This window comes from Dipodomys merriami, unplaced genomic scaffold, assembly GCF_024711535.1.
Source record: "Dipodomys merriami isolate MVZ:Mamm:240054 unplaced genomic scaffold, mDipMer1.0.p SCAF_8, whole genome shotgun sequence".
Taxonomy (NCBI): Eukaryota; Metazoa; Chordata; class Mammalia; order Rodentia; family Heteromyidae; genus Dipodomys; species Dipodomys merriami.
This window is the reverse complement of record NW_027206401.1, coordinates 61,959,954-61,979,462: the sequence shown is the minus strand read 5'-3', so window position 1 is coordinate 61,979,462 and position 19,509 is coordinate 61,959,954. Positions and strand designations below refer to the sequence as shown.

Sequence of the window (19,509 nt, the reverse complement as noted above, 5' to 3'; positions counted from 1 at the left end):
TGGCTCCCGATGGCGACACTTGTGGCGTTGCTTCCAGGGCCCTGACTGGGTTTGAGTCTGGTAACTTTTTTAAATGCAAGTGTTGAGAGCATTTCCATCTCAAGGGGAATGGATGCTGGCGATTCTCACTCACTGTTACCATCAAAGATAGTGTAATTTTTGAAACTAGGTCATTTTAGACTATAAATGTCAATGTTTTCTGCCAAAATTATATAGTTTTTTAAACCTTGAAACTCTATGAAGGCTATGTACAACCTGGCTAGAGATACAGTATTTTCTCTTATGAACTAAACATGTGTGTGTGTGTGTGTGTGTGTGTGTGTGTGTGTGTGTGTGTGTGTGTGTCTGTGTGTGTGTCTGTGTGTGTGTGAGTGTGTGGCTCTGTGTGTGTGTTGGTGCTTGAGCTCAGGACTTCATGCTCCTGCTCAGCTTTTCACTCACAGCTGGTGCTCTACCATTTGAGTCATACCTCCAGCTCTAGCTTTTTGCTGGTTAATTGGGGCTAAGAATCTCTTGGATTTGTCTTCCAGGGCTGGATAAAAATTATTATTGTAAAAATAAGTAATTAATAGGATTAGGATTTTATGAGGGAGACACGCAGGGCACTGAGAAAAACATTTATCCAATGATAAGGTTTTAGGAGTTTTTGAAGGTGGTCCTTATACATAAATCATGTTACTTCTACATGTTTTTCCTTTAGCTGACTAGTTGAAATCAAATGTTTGAAAAATAGTTTATATTGAACTATTCTGTGGTGGGAATATTATAAAACACTTGGATGATGTCTGTTATTTTAGACACATTCCAGTTTGCGTTAACCTTCTCTCTCCATCCTTTTCACACCAGTAAAAAATAGTTTCCCTCCTCTTAAAATACTTAATTCAAAAGCCTGGCAAGGAACTAGAGGAGTGGGTCATGTGGTAGAGTGCCAGCAGTGAGCAGAAAAAAAAAAAAAACAAGCAAGAACTCAGGGCCTTGGTTCAAGGCCCAGTGCATACACGTGCACGTGCAGGTGTGCGCACGCACACACACACACACACTCTCACACACACACAGAGGCTAATAAAAACTGCTTTACTCATTCCTATTTAAAATAACAGTTGAAGTGGGAGTCAGGTACAGAGATGATTCTCATTGCTTTCACAATTCAAATTCAATTAAAATCATCATGTATAAGCAAGCATGATTTACCTTAGTATTTTGCTCATGTCAGAACTTTTTAACATGAGTTTCATACTCCTGAGTTTTAGAGTGATCTGGTGACCTACAAAAAAAAAAGCAAAAAAAAAATCTTTGATACATATCCTGTTTTTGGGGGGCTCATCAACCACAATGGCTATCTTATTTTCTACAGTCTTAATTTTAGAATTCTAACATGTTAGCCCAATAGCCTCATCTCTCATAGCTTAGCATGCTCTTTCCCTAGGCAGGACTCAGCCCATTTAGTAAAGGGCGCAAATGATTAGCCTCTACCCCCTAACTGAGAGAGCTCTCCTTTGAGATCACTATAACCACAGGTCATTTGGGTCACCTGAAAGGACACTCCTTTGGGGGCAGCTATCACCATAAAAGGCAGCAACATTCCCCAAATCTCCGAGGTTATGAAAGTTACCTAGAAAATAGCCGGCACTTCTCTCTTGTGAGAAGGGGTCTTGCTGTCCCTTTATTGGTAATAAACCTTTTCTTGGTTCTTTGTACCTGGTTGTCTGTGTGGTTTTGCTGGCAAAGTCTAATTTACTCTAATATAACAAGTGAAGATGGATAGCGTATTTGTGTGGGTGTCTTCTGTTAGAGTTGGGGGTTGTGTTCTGAATCCTGACTTTGACTTTCAGTTGGCTTCCTGCTTCTTGGGCATTTTCTCAGAAGGAGGGAAGGAAATTCTCCAGAATGATGAGACACTAAAGTCATCTTTTAAAGAGTGGCGTTTATGCAAATTCTGAACCGAGGCTGCTATAAAAATAACTCTACAATAGCATTTTGTTTTTTATTTTTTTGTCAGTCATGGGGCTTTCTGGGCCTGGGTGCTGTCCCTGAGCTCTTTAGCTCAAGGCTACCACTCTACCACTTGAGCCACAGCACCACTTCTGGTTTTCTGAGTGGTTAAATGGAGATAAGAGTCTCATCAATGTTCCTGCCTGAGCTGGCTTTGAACTGTGATCCTCATATCTCAGCCTCCTGAGTAGCTAGGATTACAGGTGTGAGCCACTGGCACCCAGCTTAGCATTTTGTTCTTAAAACTTAAAAATATGCTTTAATTTTAGAGATTGATTGTTATTGTTGTTATTATCATTACTATTTGTGCCAATTCTGGGGCTTGAACTCAGAGCCTGGGCACTGTCCCTGAGCTTCTTTTTGTCAAGGCTAGCATTCTACCCACTCGAACCACAGCTCCATTTCAGGGTTTTTGTTTTTCTTTCTTTTCTTTTCTTTCCTTCCTTCCTTCCTTCCTTCCTTCCTTCCTTCCTTCCTTCCTTCCTTCCTTCCTTCCTTCCTTCCTTCCTTCCTTCCTTCCTTTCTTTCTTTCTTTCTTTCTTTCTTTCTTTCTTTCTTTCTTTCTTTCTTTCTTTCTTTCTTTCTTTCTTTCTTGTAGTTTAGTGGAGATAAAGGTCTCATGGACTTTCCTGTCTGGGCTGGCTTCAAACTCTGTTCCTGAGATCTTAGCCTCCTGAGTAGCTAGGATTGCAGGTATGAGCCACCACCGTCAGCCTAAACATATTTTTAACTTAGGATAGATGAGGGTGAGGGGGATGATGGAAGGAGTGGCACTGATCAAGATGCATTTATTCATTAATTGATATGTTAAATAGAAACACCTTTGTACAACTATTTAAGAAATAATAATGAAAACTAGAGTTTTATTTTTAAATTTGCTGCCTATACTTTCAGACATCCATGTGCCTATCATATATAATTGCTGTTGATCACATGTGCATATTTGGCACATTATCTTTTCTTGTTACATTAGAAAATAAGCATAACACATCAAGGATCTTTTCCTATATAAATTCTCTTATCAGCAAACTTGCTTACGTTATTGTCTTAGAGGTGATATATAGAAGGCTTACCTTTACATACATCAGGTAGTAAGTACATTTCCTTTCATGTAGTATCTGTTCCCTCATTCTCTCCCATTCCTTCCCTCCCATCTTACCCACAAGATGCATGGTTCACTTTCATCAGTGTCCAGTGCAGCCAGTGAGCTCCACTGCTGTGCTTTTTCATCCTTTTCTCTCATTCTGTGTCCTCCCCCTTGCTTTCCCACAGATGTGCACGTGAATACAGTGTATATAATACAATCATCAGATAAAAGAAAAACCAATTTAAGAAAAAAGTCCTTAGTTTACATATCTTTGGAGTTCATTTCAGTATGTGTATAATTTTATATACATATGAAGAGGTGATTGGATATGGCACCTTTGTGATATTCTCCTCTTGGTCTCTCTGTCTATGAGTGTCTAGAATTTTGTGTATTTTGTCATGTCCCATTGTGTTTTAGAGCTAATTTCTGCATATCAGGGAGAAAAGAGGCCATTTGTCTCTCTGATCTTGGCTTACCTCACTTATTTTATTCTAAGTGCTATGTGAAATTCCATTGTGTACCGGTAGCACACTTTTTGGATCCACTCATCTATTGTGGGGGCATCTGAGCTGTTTCCAGATCTTGGCTGCTGTGATTAGTGTAGCAATGAATATGGATGTGCAGGTGTATTTGTCATATCCTGGTTCGTGATGTTCAGGGTAGATGCCCAGGAGTTTTTTTAGTCCTTTGTGGAACCTCCAGACTGCTTTCCAGAGTGGTTCTGCTAGTTTACATTCCCACCAGCAGTGCAGTAGGGTTACTTTTTCTCCACATCCCAGCCAGCATTTGTTGTTGTGAGAATTCAAAATGTTGGCCAATCTAACTGGGATAAGATGGTGTGTCAGGGTTGTTTTGATTTGCATTTCCTTTATGGCCAGGAATGATGAGCATTTTCCCATGTGTTTTTTTTTTTTTTTTTTTTTTTTTGCCACTTTTACCTTTTCTTCTGAAAAGTCTGTTCTTATCTTCCTTGTCCATTTAGTAATTGGTGTGTTAAGTTCAGGTAGGGTTAGTTTCTTGAGCTCCTTGTGTATATTTGATATTAGGTCTTTGTCTGATGTATTGTTGGTAAAGATCTTTTCCCAAATGGTTGGTTGTATTTCTCATTCACTATGTCCTTAGCTGTGCAGAAACTTTTAATTTTAAGGCGGTCCCATTTGTCAAGTCTCTCTACTATCTATTGTGCCCCTTGGATTCTAGGTAAGAAGTTCCTGCCTGTACTTGTAAGTTATAATTTCTCTTACTCTCTCTAGCAATAGTATCAGAGTTTGGGGTCTGATGTTCAGGTCTTTCATCTGCTTTGAATTGAGATTGGTGCATGGAAACAAGCAGGGATCTACTTTTAGTTTTATGCATGTGGGTGCCCACTTTTGCCAGCACTAATAGTTGAAGAGACTGTTTTTTCCACTGCATGTCTTTGGTTTCTTTGTCACATATCAGATGACTGTAAGAATGTGGCTTAATTTCTGGGTCTTCTAATCTGCTCTATTGATCCTGGGGTCCATTTTTGTACCAACACCAAGCTGTTTTTGTTCTTATGGGTTTGTAGTTGAGCTTGAAATCTGCTATTGTGATATCGCCTACATTGTTTTTAGTTAGAATTGCTTTGGCTATTCTCGATCTTTTGTTGTTCCATATGAGTATTGGGTTTGTTTTCTCTATCTCGGTATGAGGTTTTGATGGGATTTCATTGACTTGGATATCATTTTTGGCAGTATGACCATTTTCACACTATTGATTCTACCTATCCATGAACATGGAAAGTCTTTCCATTTCCTGGTGTCCTCTTTGATTTCTTCCTTTAGATTTTTATAGTTTTTACTATAAAGACTTTTTAAATCTTTGGTTAGGTTAATTCCTAGGGTATTTTTTTTGAGGCTATTGCAAATGGAGTTATATTCATGATTTCCCTTTCTGCTTGTACATTGTTGGCATACAGAAAGGCTACTGATTTTTGTGGGCTAATTTTGTATCCTGCTACTTTGCTAAAGTGATTAATTAGTTCTAGGAGTTTGGGGGTGGAGTTTTTTGGGTCTTTTAGGGATAAGATCATGTCATCTGCAAATAGGGACAGTTTATTTTCCTCTTTCCCTATGCAAATCCCTTTAATGTCATTTCTTGCCTTATTGTTCTGGCTAAGAATTCCAGGACTATACTGAAGAGGAGAGAGTGGGCATCCTTGCCTGGCTCCTGATTTTAGGGGAAATGGTTTTAGTTTTTCCCCATTTAGTATGATATTGGCTGTTAGTCTGTTGGATATGGATTTTATTGTTTTAAGGAATGTTCCTTCTATTCCTAGTTTCTCCAAAGCTTTTTTTTTGTCAGTCATGCGGCCTGAACTCTGGGCCTGGGCGCTGTCCCTCAGCTCTTCAGCTAAAGACCAGCACTCTACCACTTGAGCCATAGTATCATTTCTGGCTTTATCCACTTATGTGGTGCTGAGGAATCGAACCCAGGGCCTCATGCATGCAAGGCAAGAACTCTAGCACTGAGCCACCTTCCCAGCCCTCTCCAAAGCTTTTTAACATGAATGGATGTTATATTTTGTCCAAGTCTTTTTCTACATCTATTGAAATGATCATGTGGTTCTTGACCTTGCTCTGTTGACATGTTGAATTACATTTATTGATTTGTGTATGTTAAACCAGCCCTGCATCTGTGGGATGAAGCCTACTTGGTCATACTGTATGATTTTTTAAGTTTGTTTCTGGATTCTGTTGGCTAATATTTTATTGAGGAGCTTTGCATCTGTGTTCATCAGAGAAATTTGTCTGTAGTTTTCTCTCTCTCTTTTTTTTTTTTTTTTTGGATCCTTACCTGGTTTTGGGATGAGTGTGATATTAGCTTTATAGAACAAGTTTGGGATTGTTCCCTCTGCTTCTATTTCATGAAAAAGCTTGAGGAGTATTGGTATTAGTTCATATTTAGAAGTCTTATAGAATTCAGTGGTGAATACATCCGGGCCTGGGCTTTTTTCCTTGTTGGAAGTCTTTCAATTATTTCCACTATCTCATTGTGTGTTTTTGGTTTGTTTAGCTGGTTAATATCATCTTAGTTCAGTTTAGGCAGTTTGATGCTTCTAGAAATGTGTCCATTTCTGCTAGGTTTTCCTTCTTTAGTGAGTATAGTAGGTTTGAAAGTAGTCTTTTATACTCATTTGGATTTATTGGATGTTGTAATGTTTCCTGTGGCATCTCTGATCTTGTTGATTTGCATTTCCTCTCTTCTTTTTTCATTAATCTCACAAGTGGTCTGTCAATTTTATTAATTTTTTTCAAAAAACCAGCTTTTAGTTTCATTGATTTTATGTATATTATTTCTATTTAATTGATTTCTGCCCTAATCTTTGCAATCTCTCTCCATCTAGTTGTTTTAGACTTGATTTTTTTCTTGTTTTCCTAGCAGTTTTAATTGCATCATGAGGTTATTTACTTAAGCTGTTTCTGTTTCTTTATATGTGCACTTAGGCTATGAACTTTCCCCTCAGTACTGCCTTTGCTGTATCCCAGAGGTTCAGTTGTGATATATTTTCATTTTCATTGAGTTGTAAGAATTTCTTCCTTAATTTCTTCTGTGACCCAGGTGTTATTCAGTAGTGTGCTGTTCAGTCTCCATTTATTTGACTAATTTCTGCAATATGTCTCTTGTTGAGAACTAGTTTAATTCCACTGTGGTTGGATAGGATGCAAGGGATTATGCCCATCCTCTTGTATTTGCTTAGGCTCTTTGTGTGAACTATGATATAGTCAATTTTGGAGAATGTTTCGTGGGCTGCTGAGAAGAATGTGAATTGGGTCGTTTTTGGATGGAATACTCTGTAGATCTCTGTTAAGACCATTTGGGTTATGGTATCATGTAGTTCAAAAGCTTCTTTGCTTATCTTTTGTTTGGTTGACCTGTCCTTTGGTGAGAGTGGGGTGTTAAAATCTCCCACTTTCATTGTGTTTGGGTCTATCTTGTTCTGTAAGTCCGAGAGTATTTGTTTAATGTATTTAGGTGCTCCATTATTTGCTACATAAATATTGACCACTGGGATTTCCTCTTTATGTATCATTCCCTTTATTAATATAATAACCTTTCTTGTCTCTTCATACTGATGTTAACGAGACATCTATTTTATCAGATATCACAATGGCTACTCCTGCTTTCTTGCAGGGTGCATTTGTGTGTAAGATTTTTTCCCATCCCTTTACATGGAGTTTGTTTTTATCTTTGACTGTGAGTTCTGTCTCTTGGAGACAATAAAGGGATGGATCTTGGTTTTTGGATCCAATCTGCTGTTCTTTTTCTTTGATTGGGGAATTGAGACCATTAATGTTTAGGGCTACTATAGAGAGATGTGTCATGTTTCCTGCCATTTTCTTGATTTCTTGTATTTTGCTTATTTCATCTTTCTGTGCTTACTAAATTGGTTTCCTAGTGATTTTTGTCTGATGTGTTTCCTTGATTTTGATTGTTTTCTTCAGATTCTGCTCTTCCCTTTAGTATTCTTTGTAATGCTGGTTTAGTGTTCATGAATTCCTTTAATTTTTGTTTGTCATGGAAGGTTTTGGTTTTACTGTGAAGTACAACAGTTTGGGTTGGCAGTTGTTGATCTTCAGGGTTGGGATTATACCATTCCAGGCTCACCTTTCATTAAGAGTTTGTGTGGAGGGAGGGGGGTATAATTGGGTGGGGGGAGGGGGGTAAAATTGGGTGGGGGAGGGGGGAGGCGGGGAAGGGAAGTGAAGGGTAAACAAAGGAGGCTGCTGCAATGCTTGGTAAGAAATGTATGCATTATCCTGCCCATGTAATTGTAGCCCCTCTGTACAGTATGTTCTCAAATAAAATAAAATACAATTAAAAAAAAAAAAGAGTTTGTGTGGAGAGGTCTGAAGTGATTCTGATTTTCTTTCCATTGCAATATAGCTCCTTCTTTGATTTTGCAGCATTTAAAATCAATTGATCTAATGTTTTTACTATGATGTGTCTAGAAGTGTTTCTTCTTGGATCCTGTCTACTAAGGTTTCTATGTATTTCTGTTAGGTGGGTGAGATTTTTCTTTCAAGTGGGGGAAATTCTTAGTTATTATTTTAGTGAATAGGTTTTCAAAGCCTTTACTATTAAATTCTTGCCCCTCATCAATCCCAATTATGCATAGATTTGATTTCTTAGCTGAGTCTGCCAATTCTAGGATTTCTCCTTGGTAAGTTGTGGGTGTTTTATCTGTACCTTTGACTTTTTGTTCTAGTACCTCTGTTTTATCCTTGACTCCTGATAGTCTATTTTCCAATTCACTTATTCTGTTACCTGTGGATTCCACTGTGGTTTGTATTGTGGAAATTGAACCATTGGTGCTTCTGAGTTCTTTGTTGAGCTCAGTTCTCATAATGTTATTCATCTTTTAATGAGTTGCATAGCATTTGTTTGTATCTCCATATCTTTTGGGGGAGATCTGGATCTTCTTAATGATTTCTTCTCTGTATTCTTGTAATTCTTTTTGCATTTCCCCCTTTTATTTCATTGGTATTTCATTGCCATCATTTCTTTAATGGTTCATTGTCCTTCGTTTCTTCTTCACTTTCACTGGGGTCCTTCCCTGAATTGTTGTTGGCTTTTGGATTTGTTTTATCTTGTCTGTTCATGAATCTTGTAATCTTTCATTGGGATTTACACATTTGGGTTCAGGGAGTGTCGGGACTGCGGAGTATGGCTTGTTCATGCCCCATGGGTGGCAGCCCTCACTTTGTCCCGGGCACTCTGGGTGCTTAGGCCAGAAAGCTCCTTGTGGATGCTCGGCCCCAAGCTAGTTGAAAGGAGCTTGGTGCAGTCTACAGCGGGGGGCTGGGAAGATTCCATTCAGACTTCCAGGTTGGAGGTGACCTTCGGAAGGAGTGGGATTTTGTTTTCCCTTGGGTCCCAAGTGGGTCCCCCCCCCCCCCCCCGCCAGGGTATGGTGCTTGGATTGTGGCTTGTGTGTGCCCGCTCCTCGTCTGACCACAGTTGCTGATTGGACCTGTCTGCTGTGGGGGGCGGCGGGGGGCTGTGGGAGTGGCTTCAGGCCTCCGGGGAAGATGGGCTTTGGGAGGGGGTGCTCCCAGTGGAACACAAAAAGTTTGTGTTGCTTCCAAACAGGCCGCATTTCCCTACAGGTGGCCAGGTCTGCGGAAGGCACTGGGGCCCAGCGCCCACCCAGTATGGGGCCTGGCAGCCCCCACTAGAAATTAACAGGGGGTGGGGGTGGGGCGGGGGCATGAGGGGGTGAGGGGGGAGAGCAGGACCCGGGATGGAGAGCTTCTGGGACAGGCTCTGGGGGTCACTGGCAGTGCGGGTCTCCCGTCGGGGGTCCCGTGCAGGGTACCCGCTGGTCCTGGAGCTGGCTGTGGGCTGACCTGCCTCACGGCTTACTGGGCAGCAGGGGGCTGGGAGTTCTCCAGTCTGGGGGACGGTGCCTGGCCACCATCTCTGATCCTCTCTGTGACGTCCAGGGCGGGAGCTGACTGTGACTAAAAGCTGCGGTCCCTGGGCCGGTCCTGGGGTCCCCATCTGAGCAGGGGCTGTTTTCTCTGCAGGCATGGGCTGGGGGGGCTGGGGGTTAGGGGGCTGGGGAGGTGGGGGGGCTGAAGGCTGGGGGGAATGGGGGGATAGGGAGATGGGGGGATGGAGAGATAGGAGTGGGGAATGGGGGGGTGGGAAATGGGGGATGGGAGGATGGGGAAAGGGGATGGGAGAATAGAGGGATGGGGGATAGGAGGATAGGGGAATGGGAGATGGGGGGAGGAGGGATGGAGTGATGGGGTGGAGGGATGGGGAAGGGGGGTGGGGGCTGGAGGAGTGGGGGTGGGGGCTGAGGGAGTGGGGCTGGGGGAATGGGGAATGGGAGAAGGATCTCTGCAGTTTTCCATCCTGATGTATACAAGTTATGAGGTTTGTTCAGTTCCTGCGATTCTCCGCTTGTTCACCTGTTCTTTGCTGTTGATCTCTTGGGGGGGGGGGGCGTGTGCATGTTAAGATTCCCAACTCTCTGGTTAGAGAGCTGGGGCAGTTCCCTACTGTTCTGCCACCATCTTCCAAAACTTGCCTTTTTCCTCCCAACATTCTGTCCACTATAATATTAAGAAAAGAGGAAAGGAAGGAAAATCATCTTCCAATCCCAGTGCTTGATGCCAAGATGGCAGAGAGAGAAGAAAAAGGGGTGTGATTTAGGAAACCGAGTAACAAGCTACTTGCTCCCTCTCCCACCACAGGGACATCATTTTTTTTTTGGGTCTGGTCGTGGGGCCTGAACTCTGGGCCTGGGCATTGTCCCTCAGCTCTTCAGCTCAAGGCTACCGCTCTACTACTTGAGCCACAGCACCACTTCCAGCTTTTTCTGCTTATGTGGTGCTGAGGAATCGAACCCAGGGTCTCATGCATGCAAGGCAAGTGCTCCACCACTGAGCCACCTTCCCAACCCTGGGACATCATTTTTTGTTCCTAACTTGCCTTGGTTGGGAGACCCAGAAGCTTCCAGCATATCAGGGAAGTAAGTAGATTCCAGGGAGCACGGGCATCTGTACTAGAGGGGTTGGGGAAAATGGGACTTGAAATGTTCCCACAGGGAGCTCAGGAGCTGCATAGGCATTCCAGGAGAATTAAGCTCCCTAACATGATTGCTTAAATTACTAATCAGACATAAAATTCAAAACAGGACTAGACTATAACTATATCAAACTCCAATCCTTTCTCCCTCTCCCTCAGACTCCCAGTATTCAGGAGAGCAAGGACTCAAGAGAAAATTAGCAACAGCTCCTTAGAAGCAACCAATGCCTCTCCCGGGCCTCTTCCCCACCTGCAGGTGCAGCCTGTGACCCCGTAACCTTGCGACATTATCGCAGATGCTTCCCTATTATTAAAACTTCCTCGGAAATGCCGCTTTATAAAATCATTTACTTAAACTTGTTTCCCCAAATTTGGAAACAAGTTTCACTATTATACGTATTGTTTCAGAACATTTAATTAGGCTTACTTGATTCTAGGACAAAAATTGGAAATTTATAGAAGAAGAAAACTCAGAAACAATTTACCCTGTTGTAGGCTGAACTGAATTTTCTGCAAAGGTGTAATAAGAATGATGAAAAAGGCAAACTCAGCAAAAGGGGCCTTTGAACATGAAATTTTTCTTGATTCTTGGGAGTTTTTTTTTTTTTTGAAGTTCTCAGCACAACTGAATTCATGTATGGAATATCTGAACTGAAGGAGATGAAAAAACGTAGAGGGTATATTCATAAATAATTGAATGGTGAAAAAGAATAGAATGAAAATAAAATGTGTGTGTGTGTGCGCGCGCGCGTGTGTGTGTAATGAGTGACCCCGACTTCGCAGCAGGATGATAGATCACTACATTGATGGAAGTTGCTCTCTGCCTGTCACCAGCCCTCAATCCTGCTCTCCCTTTCCTTCCCTTTCAGATGAATAAGAACAATGAAGCCAACTTTAGGGTTCTTTGGAGAAGGCTGTTGCATTGTTCCAGCACTGTGGTTATATCAGATTTGCATCTGAGTGTTGGTTTCAGTGGCAGGCAGGGAATCTGGTTTGCCTTCCAGGTACTGTATGTCAAAGGACCCAGACCTCCACTTGTGCCAATGTTTGAGCAGTTTATATCAAGAGTCATCTCATTTATCCCTCATGGCGCCTTTGAATTTATTCCCATGACTATATTAGATGAGGACTTTGAAGCTTATAGTGAGGTATGGGGAGACAATGTGGCTCAACTTAGGGGCAGAAATCTAGGTTGTGTGTACATCTACCTCTGAAGTCTTTAACTTTAACCAGTATGGAATCCATGGCTGTGAGTGTGGACAAAGAAGCTGGATAAAATTAGCCTAGGCCATGGAAACTGGAGAGAACTACTCCTATCAAACATTGCTGGTGGAAGGGAAAATTGTAACACTCCTTTCCCAGAGAAATTTGTCAGTAGCAGCTACTACGTTTTACATTTGACTCAGGTACTCTGCTTTTGGGCAATGTTAGCTGCTTTTCAACTAATGAATGATCAGGTGCAAAATCGATGGCCTCCACTTAGGAACTGGAATGACTGATGGACATGGAGCAGGTCCTGGGACCCTCTGAGCACCCACGGTGCTCCACCTGTTCCCCCACATTGAAGTGGAGGAACCTCCTGGGGGCCGCAGAGGTTTGTGATGAAAAGAGGAAATAGGGCTCCACATCGAATATTCTAGAAGGGAATATGGAATCAGGACATTAAAAGGGCAAGATGAAGGTTCTCTGGGAATTTCTCTCATCTCTGAAAATAAAATAAGCCTCCTCTTCCCCCTCCCTTCTCCCTACCCCCCATTTCTTTTAGCTGACCCCCACTACCCAGCATGTCGCATGGTTGCTGGCGCCTGGTACCCAGAGAAGTTTGTTGGGTTTGTCTAAAGAGCATCAACATTCCTTTGTATCTGAATTTCTCAAGTCCAAATCATGGCTTTGGGCAAGTCGAGGAAGCGGCGTGTTCTACCCTCTAGTGGGAGCTGTGTGTCTCCGGATCACTGAGTTCATTCAAGACAATCACTCATGGAGTGATTGGAGGGATGCATTTTGTGTGGGCCTGGGTGCTGTCCCTGAGCTTCATTTTGGTCAAGGCTAGTGCTTTACTACTTGAGCCACAGCCCCACTTCTGGGGCATTTTGGTGGTTGATTGGAGGTAAGACCCTCATGGTCTTTCCTGCCTAGATTGGCTTCAAACCGTGACCCTCAGATCTCAGCCTCCCTAGTAGGGTTGGAGGAGGGAGCCATAGGCACCTGGTTGCAACTAGATTTTAGGATTCATTGTCTAAAAGCAGAGTGTCTGAGTCAAATGTAAAATGTAGTACGTGTTACAATTTTCCCTCCCACCAGCAGTGTTTGATAGAAGTGGTTCTCTCTAGTTTCCATGGCCTACGTTGGTTTTATCCAGCTTCTATCCAGCTTCTTTGTGCAAAGTCACAAGTGACAAAGGATATATTCTTTCTTTCTTTCTTTTTTTGAGTTCTCTGGTTATGGAGAGACTGAATATCTTCTATATTTCATCAGACATTTGGATTTCTCCATCTTTTCCTCTTCCTCTTCTTCCTTCCTCCTCCCTCCTCCCCCTCCCCTTCCTCCTCTCACCTTTCCCCTCCTCCTCCTCCTTTTCTTCCTCCTCCTCCTCTTCTTCTGGTACTGGTGTTTGAATTAAAAATGCTCTTGCTTGGCTTGCTGAGCCATGCCATTAGCCTGGCATTTTTCTGGTTAATTGCAGATGGAGTATTGAAGACTTTTCTGTCTGGGCTGGCTTGGAACTGTGATCCTCTAACTCTCACCTGCTCTAGTAGTTAGGATTATAGGCATGAGCCCTTGTCATTACACTTTTGGGTTATGTTGCTCATTTTAATATTAGGGTTCTTGTCTCATTGATATATAAGGTTTTATTACCGATGTTCAATCTTTGTCTATGGTATAGACTACAAATATTTTCTTTGATCTTATTGTTAGCTTTATTCATGACAATTTCTTTCTATAGAAACCTTGATATCTGGAGTTGCTGTCATAGTTAGGGTAGACTTTTAGGACAAGATTTATAGAAACATTAAAAATTATTATGTTCATAGTTTGGATAGATTTGGATCTTTGATATAGAATTGATTTTCTCTAATATGAAATGAAAATTTTTTAATAAACAAAAGGCCAATTGTACTCCAGCCACATTGACTTGTCCGTATTCCCATTACTAATTTGAAATGCCTGTTAACATAAATTCCCTAATATATAAGAGTCTGAGGAGGGGCATTTGCTCCATCTCTTGTCTATCTGGTGGAAGAACCCACAAACATATGCTGTCCAGGTTCACCGGCCAGAGGGCTTGAGAAGGGCACAGTGTTGTGCTCTCTAGCTCCTAGGCCTCTCCACACCCCAAATCTGGTTGTGCACAGAAACCAACTGTACCCCTCCACATTTCCCCTTTCCACCTAGCACTTCCTGTCTTACAGTGAAGACCAATTCAACTGAGCATGCCATCCTCAGCTTTAGAGAATGGACTGCGATGCTCATTACAACTGAGGCTACACAAAATATTTAATGTCAGGAGGAAATATTCTAGGTTAAAAGAACAGCAAAAACTGACTATAAACTGCCCAGTACAAGTGGTTCACGCCTGTAATCCTAGCTACTCAAGAGGCTGAGATCTGAGGGTCAGAAATATCCATGAGACAATAATCTTGAATGAACTAGGAAAAAGCCAGAAGTAGAATTGTGACTCAAGTGGTAGAGCTCCGTTTTGAGTGAAAAAGCTCAGGGACAGCACCTAGACTCTGAGTTTGAGCTCTAGTAATGGCACATGTGCACGCATACGTGCACAAGACAAGAACTCATTCTAATTCCATTTTGGATTCTTACAAACCAATTCTATAAAATCTGACCACCAAATGGGGATGATAGCAGAGGATTCTTGCTTACCTCTGACTTCTCCATCTTTTGTACCATTCTTAAGATGAACGTTATAATGCTTACAAATGGAGAATACCCTCACAGCTCTGCAGCGATTAAGGTAGTAGTGGTGTGTTCCCATCCAGATTCTCCCATCCTCTCCTACTGGGCTCATAGAAGCAGAGCCCAAGGACCAGAACAGGGTTTTCTAAGGTGACCTTGAGGTGGCCTTGTGCAGCTGTGGAGGCAGAGCAGAGCAAGGCTGGCCTGGCTGGCCTGTAGGTTTGCCCAGAAGCTGAGCTGCGAGAACCACAGACTTAAGGGGCCATATGATTTAAACAAAAATTAAAATTGTTACTATAAAGGTGATGTACAGAGGGGTTACAGTATATAAGTCAGGTAAAGTGTACATTTCTGTTTGGACAATGTCACCTTTTCCTCACTGTCTCCCAGTGTTCCCCTCCCATCCCAACCTAAGACAGTATGAATTTTTTTTTTTTTTTTTTTTTTGTCGGTCGTGGGGCTTGAACTCTGGGCCTGGGCGCTGTCCCTCAGCTCTTCAGCTCAAGGTGAGCGCTCTACCACTTGAGCTACAGCGCCACTTCCGGTTTTCTGGTGGTTTTTTAAATTGGAGATAGGAGTCTCACGGTCTCTCCTGCCCGGGCTGGCTTTGAACCGCGATCCTCAGATCTCAGCCTCCTGAGTAGCTAGGATTACAGGCGTGAGCCACCAGCGCCCGGCTTGACGGTATGAATTTTGAACCACAACATGATGTAATTTTTGTCATCTACAACATGCACAAACTGCAATCATATTATTTTGCTGGATTTCTTAAACATTACCTCTGTATGTATTAATATATGTTTATGTCTAAGAAATAGAGTGCCTTAAACAAGACTGCTATAGTTTCTTAATATATTTTAATGTATGATTATAGATGTTATAATTAAATATATCAATTAAATTGCAATATGCTAGCTCTATATTTAAATATACATCTAAATCATACATAAGTATAGTGATACATGTTTGCATCAACAAATAAATAATGCATTCTACATTATACAATTAACCATATATTAATATAGAAATAGTACGTAATCTTTGAAATCACAAAACTGTTTATCTCTTATGGCTTAGAGAACCATATGAATTTTTCTGTGTGTGTGTGTGTGTGTGTGTGTGTGTGTGTGTGTGTGTGTGTGTGTGTGTGTGTGCGTGTGCTGGTCCTGGGTCTTGGACTCAGGGCCTTGGGTGCAGACTCTGAGCTTCTGTGCTCAAGGCTGGTGCTCTACCACTTGAGTGGTCACATCTTCCGGGGTTGTGGTGATTAATGGCAGATAAGGGTCTCAAGACCCATGGGCTGATCTTCAGAGCCGGGGTTACAGGCGGGAGTTGCTGGCGCCCTGTGTTCTAAGGGGACGCTGGGGCGCGTGGCCTACCTGACGGCGCCCTCCGCAGGGGCGCAGGGCTGGGCATCCCCGAGCCCTTGCTCTTGCTCCGGCCAGCAGCGGCACTCAGCCTCCTGGGTCCACGCGTTCCAGACGCACTGGGAGGATTCCCCGCAGGCCAGGAAGCGGCAGGGGTCGGCCTGGTCGCCTGGAAGAGAGGATGGCGGCTGAGCGCAGCGCAGAGGCCAGGGCCCTGCCGGGGAGAGAGGCCGAGGTGGGGCGGCCAGACGCTTGCAATCGCGGCCGCAGGGGCCACGGGGGCCACCCTGGGCTCCTAGACACGCCTGGTCCGGCCCCAGTGTGCCTGCTCCGCTCGCCCCGCCCCACCGGTGGCCACCACCTACCCAGGCTCCCTGGGCTGGCTGCATCTACACCTGCTGATCGACGGAAGCCACGGCCCAGGCCCACGCGGTGCCCAGACGTGTTTCCCGTCCCGTCCTGCTGCTCCATCTTCTGAGTGGCCTTCCCTGTCCGCTTCCTAAAGAAGCTCTTTCTAGCCCAATAGACTCCCTTCCCACCGCCCAGCACGCGCCTTCCCCCCTCCACAGCTTGGCATGCTCCCTTCCTAGGCAACACCAGGCCCATGTAGTGAAGGCAGTCAATAATCAGCCTCCAACCCCCTCTACCTTGGGATGGCACTCTACTGGACAGCGACCACCATAGAAGGCAGCAAGAGCCCCTTACAGTGACCTTCAGGTCTGGGCAGCTGCAGAGCCCTTATCTACTACGTGGGCAGCAGCCATACATCCTAGTCCGCCACGATGAAGCCTCTGGTCCTCATGGCCACACCTAGATCGCCACCTCCTAGCCCCTGCTAGCCCCTCCTAGCTTCTGTAGGTTATATAGGTCAGCTCACACAATAGCTGGTGCTTCCTCTCACTACTGTCTTGTGAGAAGGGGTCTTGCCGGTCCCTTTACAGGCAATAAAACTTTTCTTTGTTCTTTGTTTCTGGATGTCTGCATGGTTCTCCGGCAAAGTCTAATAAATTCTAACAAACGGTGCTCATCATCCCTGTTCTTGGTATTATTATTATTATTATTATTTTGGGTCTGGTCGTGGGGCCTGAACTCTGGGCCTGGGCGCTGTCCCTCAGCTCTTCAGCTCAAGGCTAGCACTCTACCACTTGAGCCACAGCGCCACTTCCGGCTTTTTTCTTTTTGCTTATGTGGTGCTGAGGAATCGAACCCAGGGCCTCAGGCATGCAAGGCAAGTGCTCTACCACTGAGCCACCTTCCCAGCCCCTGGTATTATTCAGGTACTGAGGGAGAACAAGAGGTCATGATGCTTGTGTCTCCTGCATCCATTGATCATTGGAAGGGCTTCTTGCTCAGTCATCGATAAATCAATCAGTCATCGATCAATCAATCACTCAATCACTGGCCTTCTAAGGATTCTTGCCACCAGCATCCCTTATAGACAAGGAACTAGGAAACAGGCCACCAGGTATGCAACTGTCCTTTCAAGAAGTCTGGAGGAAGTAAGAGACGCCTAAAGGTGATTCTACACTGAGAGCCCAAGGCCTTGTCTGTTGACTGAAGCCTTACCACCAAGGGAAGTTTAGAAAAGAGACGGTCCTGCAGGAGGTTGCTCTGGGTAGAGTTGTAAAAGGGGTTATGTTTACATGAAAATGAGTGTTGCTACAAGAGAGGGCAGAACAAACAAGAGCACAGGGAAGAGGAAACAGATCAAGGAGCAAGCAGGGGAGGCCCAGTTAGGAAGGAGTAGACTTGTGGAAGGGAAGGGAGAAGGAAGACTGGAAAGATAGGGAAGGGCCAAGTTCTGAAAGCCATGTTGAAGGAATTTGAGGTTTTCCCCTCCTCCCCACTGCCATCCCTAATGTCCTCTCCCACTCCCCCTCCCTCCCAACCTGGATTTTACAGCCAGCTGTGAGTCACCAAGGATTTCTCCAGAAGGAAAGAATACAATCAGAATTCAGAACTGTGCTTCAGGAGATAGAGAAATTGAACTTTCAATTCTTGGAATTACATCGACCTCAGAGATCATCTGGTCTAATATATTTCCCAAGTGAGGACATTTACAGAGCTCAAATTCAGCAGATTTTATCTATCTTATGCTAAAACAGAAGTGGGATGACTAATAACTTTTTGTAAAAGGCTGTGTGACTCGGTGCAAATGTAAAATTTGTACAGCCAATATGAAAAATGGTATGGAAGTTCCTTTCAAGAGTGCAAATGGCTGGGTGATCATGGCTTATGCTTAGATCTAAGGATGGTAGTTTGGAACCAGCCTGGAGAGAAAAACTCATGAGATGCTTATCTCCAATAAGAGAGAGCTCAAATGGGAGAAGATCTATCTTGGGCAAAAAGCCAAGTGAGAGCAGGAGGCGGAATTCAACCCTAGTATCTGCAGATATGCGCGCGCGCGCACGCACACACACACACACACACACACACACACACACACACACACACACGGAGTAAAAATAGAACTAGCAGAAATCCCACTGTTGGGAAAGGAAATCAATATATTGAAACCAATATTTTGAAAAGATAACTATTCTCACATTACTGCAGCATTATTCATTACGGCCAACCTATATCGACCTAAAACTCCACTACTGATGACCTGAAAAAAGTTGTGGTATGTGTATACCCAATGAATCTCTTCCTTTACAAAAGCATGGACAAGCCCAGAGGGCCTTATGTGAAGTGAAATAAACCAGGCACAGACAAGTGACCTAACTTGTCTATGGAAGCTAAAACTCTTGGTTTGATGAGTATAGTACAGAGAAAGGTGGAGCTAGATGTCAAGGAGTGGTGTTGGTGGGTGTGAGGGTTGGAGAGATGTGAGTCCCAGACAGGAGGAATAATATCTGTGTCCTACTATACACTAGGGTGACTGGAGTAAACAAAAACAAGCATCATATATTTCAAAATACAACAAGAAAAAATACAACATACAAATAGGAGAAAGATTTTTGGATGTTCTGATCAAATAAATTGAGGATAAAATGTTGGCTCCATTTTTTATCCTGACGTGATGATTACTCATGAATACATGTTATTCAAATATCATTGTATGCCACAAATACGCACATTTAGTTTTGATCAGAAATGACAATAAGGGCACAGTAGACTTCAACTGTAGTCAGAGCTCTTGGTAATTTCCCTTGAGCACAGAAGTTCGAGATCAACTTGGGCAACATAGCAAGCTCCATCTCAAAACAACAAAATGAAAATGACACAAAAGAAAATAATGTATTTTATCAAGGAAATAGAAGAGGCAATCCAAAAATTCATATGGAACAATAAAAGACCCCGAATAGCAAAAACGATCCTTAACAGAAAAAACAGTGCTGAAGGAATATCAGTACCAAATTTTAAACTCTACTACAAAGCCATAGTAATCAAAACAGCTTGGTACTGGCACAAGAACAGACCTCAGGACCAATGGATTAGAATTGAAAACCCAGAAATGAACCTAAAGACCTATAGCCATCTAATCTTTGATAAGGGAACTAAAAAAATATAATGGAAGAAAGACAGCCTCTTCAGTAAATGGTGCTGGCAAAATTGGTTAACTACTTGTAGAAAACTAAAGCTAGATCCTTA

The 19,509-nt window shown here is 43.1% G+C and overlaps 1 protein-coding gene across 1 annotated transcript in view; it reads right to left on the bottom strand.

Annotated features, from left to right (window-relative positions):
• The window catches only part of Impg1 (interphotoreceptor matrix proteoglycan 1), a 99,420-nt gene that overhangs the window by 1,476 nt on the left and 78,435 nt on the right, over positions 1 to 19,509 (bottom strand). The window contains exons 12-13 of the mRNA XM_070010152.1: positions 15,928 to 16,084; positions 1,192 to 1,264 (exon numbers count right to left, since the gene is read on the bottom strand). Coding sequence (XP_069866253.1) covers positions 1,210 to 1,264; positions 15,928 to 16,084 — 212 coding nt within the window. The 3' untranslated portion in view covers positions 1,192 to 1,209. The remainder of the gene's footprint in view (positions 1 to 1,191; positions 1,265 to 15,927; positions 16,085 to 19,509) is intronic.